The sequence below is a fragment of the Sardina pilchardus genome, chromosome 20 (genome assembly GCF_963854185.1).
Source record: "Sardina pilchardus chromosome 20, fSarPil1.1, whole genome shotgun sequence".
Taxonomy (NCBI): Eukaryota; Metazoa; Chordata; class Actinopteri; order Clupeiformes; family Clupeidae; genus Sardina; species Sardina pilchardus.
The window spans coordinates 6,747,227-6,757,977 of NC_085013.1; the positions used below are offsets into that span (position 1 = coordinate 6,747,227).

Sequence of the window (10,751 nt, forward strand, 5' to 3'; positions counted from 1 at the left end):
GGTAAGTCGAGGGCTATGGACTGAGGACAGGCCCTTGCTCTTGAAACCAGCCAGGTGACTGGGAAAAAGCAGCGTGTGGGAATAACAGAGCGACAGGCTGTCATGTCAAAAGATGTCAAGTGTTACAGTTTCCTTCTGCTGGCAGAATTACCACCCCCTGACCCCACTCTTCCCCCAAAAAACTCAAAATGATGGGCACTGAAAGGATTGTCTCTTTAAAAACCTTTCCAAGAAAAAAGAAATCCCTTCCTAAAATGATTAACCCCAGAGTAGGACACTATGGAGTTCAGTCTGGAGTGGCAAGGCTTTGTCACTGTGAGTAATTGTTCTTTTTTTCTGTTGTTGCCTTCATCAGTCTCCCCTCATTATAGAAAACGAGAGGAAAAATGAGTGAATGGAGTCGGAGAATTTTCCCACAGTCCCTCAGTCCCTCAGACATACTGCATTGTGGGCCAGTTTCCAGTTCCCAATGTCCCCATACTTTTGTCTGACAGATGGACAGCATTGCATGAAAAAAGAGTGGCTGTCTGTCATATTGTGCTTCACAGGTAAAGGAGCATTATAAAATGGCGAAGGAAACATTCTGAATGGTTAGCCTGTGTATGGAGACAAATAGAAAATGCACTAGACCTCTAACTATATCACAGATGTAGTTCATTCGTATGTTAACACAGGTCAACTTTATGGCATGCTCACATTGAACAACACACAAACGCCCACGCATACATGCACGCACCCACGCACCCACGCACCCACACAGCTAGTGGCTATTGGTAGTTTCCCTTCTAAACTCTCAGAAGAGGAGAGGAGGAAAAGGAAAAAGTTCTACACATTGCAACGTGTTCACAAATTACACATTGCTGTTTATATTGAATATAAAAAACACAACCAATGTGCCCACCAGGGTGGATGCTTACTCACTGTCTTCTGGAAAATGTCTTGTCTGTCAAGATACTCATTGATAGCTCTTTAGTTTGTCCTCCAATGGGGCCTTTCATTTTTGAAGAGGACACAACTGAGTGCCAAGTGGCAAAATGTATTCCACACATGTTGGTTTCACCTGTTGTGAAAGAAGCGTATTCATAATATTTTTAGTTTTCCCTACGGAATAATCATTTATTGTTATTAAGTTATTTTGTTATTGTTTATTAAGTCTTTAATTTTTAAGTTTATTAAGGTTTTATTAAGTTTTATATAAGTGGTATTTACAGTAGGCTATAGCTGGTTGTCTTCTTTTCCAAAACGTGCAGAGGTGCAAGCCGAAACACACTGTGAAAGGAACCTCATCATTGATCAATTTAAAATTAAGTGTCTTATTAAGTGCATAGAAAAGGTATATGACAGTGTCTAGTGAGTTGGGAAATTGCATCATGTTGCTGTGTCAACCAGGTCACTCAGTAAGTGTTTGTTCAAAACTGGTGCCAAAAGCTTGTAATTAAGATTTAAGGGCTGTTCTTGTGCTCTCACTTCATTTTGTGAGGCATGGAAGGTTAATTCTTAAGTGTTATATTATATAATTGTCCTGTGTCTGTTCCAACCTATCATGTGAATGTTCATCATTTTACACATATATCTCTGTTTCTCAAGGAGTACTGATACTGTCGGTACATAAATGTGCAAAAAGAAGAATCCTCCTTAGAAGGGACAACTTAAGCCAAATCTACTAACCTGGAAAGCATTTAAACAGAAATACCCTAAAAAAAGGCCAGACCACAGGAAACATAACGTAGCATTGCCACTTAACCATGAGGCATCTATGGATATGCACAGCCACACACCCCTGCGCTATACCCATGGGAGTCTCTGGCCCATTTCCTGGTGCAATTTCTGTACCCAGCTCAATGTATGCAAAATATTACAAAGGAATCCTCAGCCGCTTTTCAATTCTATTCTAAATCTTTCAGACTTCATGAAGGTGTAATTGCCCCTCTCCCAGGAGAGTGCTACAGTCACAATGTGTGGAGCCCCAGAGTTATAAGGAACTAATGAGACATGCTACCTTGAAATTGTATGGCCTCTCATCCATAACGTATCATTTACTAACAAAATACACCTGCCCTTATCTGCTAAACGTAAGTCATACCATGATATTATATCCATTTCACAGGTGCATCCAACACGGATTCTATATGAGTCTTGACAGCATGTAGCTTTCCACACAAACGTTTGTTAAGTCTGTCTTCAACATAGTTCCAGTCACCAAACCTATTAATGATTACTGATGGAAGACAACTGATGTGTTGGTATACTTATGCTGAAAAGTTGAGTTAGACTTAAGTGCGTTAATCACTCATGATAGTTTGGATAGTGTCACATCCAGCTGTTGGAGCCATCTGATCCGTAGCTGTGCAGAAGAAAGTATTTTAGGTAAGCGTCATATACAGGGTCACTATTGCATTAGGTAGCCTGAAACATGTGCTACCTAGCCTCTTTCAAATATCTGACTTGCTTGTTCTTGGTTTAAGACTTAAAATGTCTGCCATGTCAGAATATTATTTATTGCTTAGGTTTCACTATTTATTGTTTTCTTTTTCCAGTTAGGCCAATAAAGATATACAATCTGTCAGTTCTCAGACATCATTCATTTCTATTAGATGTGGACAGTATGTTAAACTCCACACACCCACACAAGGAATTGACTGAATGTCGTCATCACTGGAGCAAGATATAGCAGCCATCAAAGTAGTGTAAAACACCCGCATATCAAGTAGCCTATCATGGACATTGGAGGTTGTAGGCTACATTCTTCCCCAATAAATCATAGGATAGAGGGTTGGAATATCTTATGTCTTAATGTACAAGTGAGAAGACAGAAGTATCTGTGCAGTGGACAACAGCAACTGTAAAAAGAAAAGAAAGTCTACTTTGGTGCATGACATGTTATGCATGGGTTTCATCAGGTCCCTTTCTACAGGTGTATTAATCAAGCATGTAGTCTGCATTGATAATCAAGTGCTTGATTTTATACACCTGTGGAAAGGGACCTGATGAACATGAATAGAGAGAGAGAGAGAGAGAGAGAGAGAGAGAGAGAGAGAGAGAGCCTACTGTACAAGCTTTCTTTCATTAGCCTACATTGTGCTTGAACTTTGAAATACATCTTGTATCTATTCAATTTCCCACAAATAACTCGAAAGCACACGTTAGAGTTACAAATCCAATCTGTTCATGCATGGGAAATTAATGTCATTTTTTCTGAAATAGCATAACTCTGAACATTTCTACACAAGCAAGTAAGCGCATAATTCCCCCAAACCCTCAATAGATTTCGCGTAAGGTACTTTGTTCCTGTAGTCTACGTTACTTTTCATGAATCTATCCATTATCATGAAACGGGAGAACACTGACCGCCCCAAGCCACAAAAAAGAGCGTATAGGCTACACTTTGACAGAATGACTGACTATATGATCAAGATGTTGTTTTCTTTTAAGAGACCATAAAAAAAAAGACATTTGGATTACTACCACTGATTTTATTTTTTATCTCTATTTCTAACATACGTTTTAAACAAATGATGCCTCTGTTCATTTGACGCGTGACGTATTCAAGTTTCCGGTTTTCATGTCCTCGCTCTCTTTCGCTCACCAAACCAAACCAATCAGTGCAACATGCGCTCGAAGGGCGGAAATACAATGGCGGAAAAGACAGACATGAATGAAAGAGCTACATCGGAGTGTAAACACGACCAGAATGCAAACCAAATGTCCTTAAGTGGAAAGCCTGCAGCTACGTTCAGCGACAGTTTCACTGCTCTTATCAGATCGCTAACTGATTTTAGTTCGGAGGTTTGTCGAAAAGTGTTTTCATTGTGTAATATCTGGGGTAGGCTAGGAATATGTAGCCTGAGTGGCTAGTTTGTTAGCCTGTGTATCGTGGATAATATTGTTACAACTTGCAAACTACAACACATAACGGGAGTAGCTTAATGCAAACTAGAGATATCTAACCAACGTGCACATCATTTTGGTAATCAACAAACTAAAGCTTGATATGAAGAGACTCAGGCTTAGTTAGAAGCTAATGTTAACATCATATATTTTAATTCCCTTTAGACTGAAACATAACGTTATCGTGTCTTGTGTGTTTTGTCAAATAATAGTTTGGTGTTTCAATATCCCGTAGTTAATGGACATATGAAGTAGGCTACTGTAGAAGTTACACCATTAATTATTCCTTTGTTGAAGAGAAAATTAGTACTTAATCATTATCATTTTTTCAAGCTTAAGGTTGGACCAGCCGTGTTGAGCATAACTGCCGATGTGAGCCGGGCTGATATACAGGCTTTCCAGCCCACTCACGTCTATTCCTGCCTAGAGAGACATATTTCAAAGCTTCAGGTACAAAGTCTTCTGAGAATATTGGCATACTGTGCACACACTGAGTAGACACATACCATGTCTATGATACCATGGAAAAACATATTTTGCCCAGGCTACCACTGATTTTGTGGTTTTAGTTAGACGTTTTGTGAGGACTTGTGGGAATGACCATTATAAAATGCCAACAAAAAACACATTTCTTCTCCTCTTAGATAATCGCAGCAGACTTAAAGCTGTTGAGTGAAAGAGAGTCAAAGATCAAGGCCCCAGAGGAGGATAATGAAGTTTCAGTCGGCCATGCAGGTGACGAGGTTGCTGAGACTGTGGAGGAGATGGTTGTGGACTCCGATCAGTCGCCACACATATCCCATTGCCCAGCTAACGACCTGAGCGCATCTAAAACACAGGTGGACGATCATATTGTGCAAATCAAGGCTGGTAAAGCAGAGGTAAGGCTTCATGAACGCACGCTTTCCCATATTAGCGAATGACATGCAGCCTCACTCTGTACGTTTTTATAGCTGTGTTATCATCATACTGATTCAGTTTGTAGCCTCAGTGTAGATTTCAGTGGAAATAGGTTAAATCCAGACTAATGTTTTTATGTTGACATAATTAATCCAGGTGAAAAGTAACCGCTGTCAGTGGCAAAAGTGACTAAGAGCAGCTCACCAACACATAACAAGAAGAAAAAATATGTGCACAAGACAAATTCTTTGCATACTAAATCTCTCCTTCACCCTCTCCATCCCGATGCTATTTCCCATGTTTCTTGTCATAGATTGAAAGGAGAATATCTGCATTTATAGAGCGAAAGCAGCTGGAGATCAATGAAAATAATGTGCGCGAGTTCTGCAACGTGATTGACTGTAATCAGGGTGAGTAGGGAATGGGCCAATGCGTTGTGGCGAACGGGGCTGGATTTGAGGGGTTATCTAGGATGGTGATGTGTGACAGGGTCCTGGGGGACATAAGGCTTTGTGTGTGTGTGTGTGTGTGTGTGTGTGTGTGTGTGTGTGTATGTGTGTATGTGTGTGTGTGTGTGTGTGTGTGTGCACGTGCGCACGCAGTGCTCAGAAATTGCCAATGTTTGGGAGAGTGGTGATTTGGCCGTGCGAGAGGTCACACCGAACTGCCGGCTGAGTGGGCTGAAGTGAGCAGGAGATGAGGCGCCTTGTGCTCCGGCCACAGCCATTTGCGTGGAGCGTCGGCTGGGGGGGACTGGGGAACATGTTTTTTAAAATGGCACTCGACTGCTAACAAGACGAGGGTCGTTTTCAGTATTGCGGGAGAGAGTGGTGTTGGGTGCGTCGGGGTCTGTGGAGCGGGAACGATTAAATTAAATTGCTAATGTGTGTGTAAATGTTTATTTTACAGAGAACAGCTGCGCTAGAACGGACGCGGTCTTCACGCCATATCCCGGCTTCAAAAGTCATGTCAAAGGTATTCACTGATAATGTGTGCTCACTGTTAAACTGTGAGCCTGCCTAACACACATTTTGTTTCATATAGGAAGCCTTGTACATTTCCTTTAGTAGAGGTTAGGTCTCCCAGGGAAGAGATGCAATAGATAAGGATATACAGTATGCAGGTGGGTATGACCAGAATGTCCATTAGAATGCTATTGAACAGCTTTAAAAAAAAAATAATTTTATTAATAAATATTTATTTATATGGCATGTAGTATTGTACAGCTCTACAGACAATAGTGATACAAATATGAACATAACAGACGAACAAACAGACACACAATGGATAGATATATACTGTATATATCCATAATGACAGCAAGTGAAACAATACTGTGCTCAAAATTAATCTACTCAATTATCTTCAGGGGACAGCCATACGATAAAGGCCTGGAGACATGAGTTCTAGTACAACATTGAAATCACACACTGATAAAATATTAACTGAGCCTGGATGGCTGACTCCATGGACAAGTGGACAAGTAGAATCTCATGGTCAGTGTTGTCTAATGGCAGTGTTGAATTCCAGGAGGACCACAAAAGGGAAGCTGTCACTGCCTAGTTATATGCAGACTATTATGGGCTTTGACAGGTGCCTTTTCAGTGATACAGAAGGCAAAAGGGCAAATCCTAGGGTTAAATATAAATTGAAAAGGAGAGGTTTATCTCAAGTTTTTAAGCCTAGTGAATTCTATAATACTATTCTCAATATATGCCTGACAGGTTTTATAGTTGCTCCTTTCTTCTAGTAACTTTCCTGTTTCTGTTAATATGGCTCCAATTTCATCGCTGAAGACCACAGCAGGCATTGTAGGAGAGTTCTCCTTAAAACCATTTACACAATTCCACGAATACAGCTCAGAGTTATCCTGGCTAGTGCCTACCACTTCTCAAATGAGACGTGGTCTAGCAACCAGACGTTAATTTTCTCGTATTTAAAAAAAATGCCCAGATCCATTCATTGGGCGCTACGGATGTCTATCAAATGTGTCTGTGCATCATGGTCTTGCTTTCTCCCCTGTTCTGTGATTGGCCACCAACATCAGGCGAACATGTGGGTGTTAGTTTCCAGACTGCCTTAGCAGCGTGAAAGAAATCACTGAGCTAGCCAGGATGGGAACACCCAGGCTAGTTCAGAGTAACCCTCATTATAACATGGATCAGTGTAATGTAACTGACCATGTACGCCTGGGTTTGCAGTCACGCGTGTGGTGAACACCTACGGACCGCAGAGCAGAGCGGGGACCGGGGCGGAGCTCCGAGAACATCAGCAGGGCGGGCTCCCCAGGAACTGCGGGAACTCTGCCATCGAGGAGAGGCTTCAGAATATGGAGGGCCACCTGAAGTTACCCACAGGTCAGCCAACCCCTAAAGACCTTCCACACCACAGTCACACTGATGCTCAGTCCCTCTTAATGCCTGAGTGTATGAATCAGTGTCATGAAAGGACATCCTGTTGTTAAGAAACGTTTCCCAGCCGGTCAGACACTTTCTGTGGCTAAATCAAAAATGCTACATTGCAAAAATGGACATTTTCTTTATGAGATGGCAATAGTATTTTCTGTGATGATGAGAGCTCAAACAAGTTCTAGCTGTGATAACCCAAGTGTTTTGAGGGTATAGACCTCATGTCAATCTCATAAATCATCCATGAGATCCCATAAATCTTATGCATGGTATTTTCTTGTTAAGAAATGCAAGAGCATAAACCTGTTTTAATGACGTAGTGCACAATTCGTGGTTTAATACACATTCAAGGTTATTCTCTAACATTTTTTCCTAAGTTCTATTTAGTGTTTAGTGTAGTGTCTTGATCTGAATGCTGAATGAAGACTTCTAAATGCTTTGTAGTCGAAGGTGACATTGTAGTTGTGATTTGTCATCTAAATGGTATGATTTATCAGATATAGCTGTTTTTCACACTTGGGATCTTGACATAGAGGTCTCTGCTGTGAATTCCACCGATGTTCCTTGATGGTCACAAGTCCTCAATTAGCCATAATGGCTCACCATGTAACTCTTCAGAGATCTCTTACTTGTGACCCCCCCCCCCCACACACACACACACACACACACACACACACCTCTCTCTCTCTCTCTTCATCTCCCTCTCTCTCTCTCATCCTTAGCTGGCCCAGTCCCTCTGAGTGTGTACCAGCGTCTTAAGAAGCTGGAGGATCGCATCCTGGAGCTGGAGGGTCTCTCTCCAGAGTACTTCCAGTCTGTGGTGAGTAGCAGCGGGGGGAAGGGTGGCTGGTTGAGGGGGTTGGGGGTGCCAGGCATTAGGGTGGTGTGGTCCCAGAAGACCCCCTCGGTCCTATCAGGCACGGTTTGGAGGAGCAGTTTTGCATGAAACAGTGCCAGGGCAGTGAAAATATTTCACCAGCTGCTGTACGCTGTTGTGGCTAGTGTTGCGTGTGAGTGAGTGTGTGTGTGTGTGTGTGTGTGTATGTCAGTGCGTGCGCGTGTGTGTGTGTGTGTGTGTGTGTGTGTTTGCAGCACCCACTCGGCCGAAGCTGAGAGTTCTCCAAAGCCATTAAAAGCCGATATGAGTGATTCCCCCCTCCTCCTCTTCAGAATTTGTTATCCATGTCAGATTGTAGCCCATCAAAGTTAGCAGAGTAAGTGCCCTTCAGCCAACGCACACCTCCTCTCACTGGCTGCGATTAGTCCAACGCTCAGCCGAGAGCCGACTGATTTCCATGTCCTTTAGTGTGTGTGTGTGTGTGTGTGTGTGTGTGTGTGTGTGTGTGTGTGTGTGTGTGTGTGTGTGTGTGTGTGTGTGTGTGTGTAAGAGAAAGAGAGGGGGGTGGCGGGGCAAGAGAGTTAGAGGCAGTAGGATGAATTGAAATCAATGTCAATATACTGATCTTTTGTTACTTTGTTGAATCACTATTCTAATTTTGTATTCATTTCGGTGCACGGTCAGATGTTCTGGATGTTTCTGTAGGCTGTTGTGCACTGTGACTTTTAGTAGGCCGGGAGAAAGGGGGGAGATGTTTTCAAAAAAAAGTTTTCGCATGTCCGGCTCCCAACTGTGTGCCCCTCCGCATGATGATGGGTCAGAATGGGTGCAAAACTTCAACAACTCTTTTTTTTTTATGCCTCATCTGTTAGAGCCAGTGGACATTATGTTATTATAGTAATTTCCTTCCTGAGAGCAGGACATGCTTTAGAGGGATTTCAGCAGTGTCTGGGATTTTATATTTTTCAACTTGCCTTTGTTGGGGTCTAGAAGGGCTGCATTTGCCAAGTGAATGCGTCAGATGTCTTTTGTTTTGACATCGCTCTCTGGACAAGAATTGCAGCAAAGTACCTCGAGGAGAGATGCCTTTTTGTTGGGTATTTTTACAAAATACCATTAACAGTCTAGGACCCATGGGTGCCTTTGAGAATGTTTTTTCCAGCTGTAGTTCACACTGACCTGCAAATTGTGCTACAAGGCAATTTTGCTGCTAAAACATTCAGGCATAGTGCACTGATTATATCAAGCAAAAAAGTTTTTCCCAAATTTTGTTGAAGGGTTAAGTCAAATCAGCAATAAGAATGGCCTATACATGGCCTATAAATACCAGTAATTAATTATTTTCAAGAGACTACATCCTTCATTTTGAATGTTTGAAACTGTATGAAAACTGTTTTTTTTTTCTTCTCAGAATTACGTACACAAGCGAGCCAAACACTCTGTTTCACAGGTGAGAAACTCCATACTTAGAATCTCACAAAACTTGAGATGAGGACCAAGGTGCCATGATCACAAATGGATTTTTTGACTTTTTGGCTGATTTCATTATATTTTTCAATGCATTGTAGTCCTACAGGAAAGAGGATTAAACCTGTTTTGTGCTCCACAGGCCTACAGTTTGACTGAACTGGACGGGAAGATCAACGCCGTGAAAAGCGCACTGCTCAAGAGAGTGAGCGAATTCCGCCATTCCGAAACGGGAGACTTCTCATTCTGACCTCTCTCCGTGTCCCAGGACCAAGATCACAGAAGGAAAACCTTTCATGTCATAGCGGCCATTGTCACCCTCCTCCACTCTTCTCCTCCTCTCCTCATCCCCTGTCCACAGCCCCCCTCCAGCCATTAGGCGTTCTGCACAGGTTACTGGCGTCTGGAGCTGTTAAATGGCTGCCGTGGCCCGCGACTGACCTCAGCTTTGTATGTGTCAGAATGAATGTATGACCATTTTGCATACAGTGTTAATGAATGATTTGTTTTTAAAAATGTCCTTGCATTGGGAAATCATGTGTCATATTATTGTCTTGCCACCCTAAAGTCTTGGTCTCTTTGTAAATAAACTTTCCTGTTATACACAACACTACATTTGCCTTTTTAAAATCTATCATCATTAAATTAGGAAACACCTGCTGCTCTAATTAAGTATATAATTTGGTATTTGTGCATTTTTCATCCAAAAATGCAGGCAAACATTTATTTGAGCAATAGCAGGTTTGTGGTTATTAGGACTTCTCGTATGGTTGAGTGACCATGTGTGTAGCATTCAGGCTGTGTCTTTATGTGTAATTACTTATTTGATTTTTATCTTTTTGTGTCCTCGTTCTGTACACGTGTGTGTGTGGGCAAAATCATGTGTGTACTAGTATACTAGTGTTTGGTCTCGAGTAAGGTACTTAACCCTTGATGGGAGTTCAGTCCAGCTGCCCGTCACTGAATTCCTTTCTGTAGGAAATGGAATATTTAGGAGTGCCCGATGAAATCCCAGCTTCTCCATCTTGTCAAAAACAAATCTCCATGAAGAGTGAAATTTGCCGTGTTTACATTAACCTGCGCGGCTCTGCCATGTAATCCAGGTTAATATAAAGTACAGTGATTATGATTTGTAACTCTACTTTTCTATCAAAATAATTGATCTTAGCTAGAAATATGTTATACAGGTATTTTTGCAGTTTTGACCAAATATTTCTATTAGCGGTTAATGCATTTATGTACGTCTTTAT

General features: G+C 41.8%; 1 protein-coding gene across 1 annotated transcript; it reads left to right on the forward strand.

Annotated features, from left to right (window-relative positions):
* Window positions 1-3,591: 3,591 nt before the first annotated feature.
* Window positions 3,592-10,109, forward strand: mbip (MAP3K12 binding inhibitory protein 1). The gene is made up of 9 exons (XM_062523604.1): window positions 3,592-3,786; window positions 4,222-4,338; window positions 4,533-4,769; window positions 5,102-5,198; window positions 5,698-5,763; window positions 6,990-7,145; window positions 7,919-8,016; window positions 9,446-9,484; window positions 9,644-10,109. The coding sequence occupies exons 1-9, from the start codon at window positions 3,610-3,612 to the stop codon at window positions 9,749-9,751; spliced, it is 1,095 nt and encodes a 364-aa protein (XP_062379588.1). The 5' UTR covers window positions 3,592-3,609; the 3' UTR covers window positions 9,752-10,109.
* The last annotated feature ends 642 nt before the right edge of the window (window positions 10,110-10,751 follow it).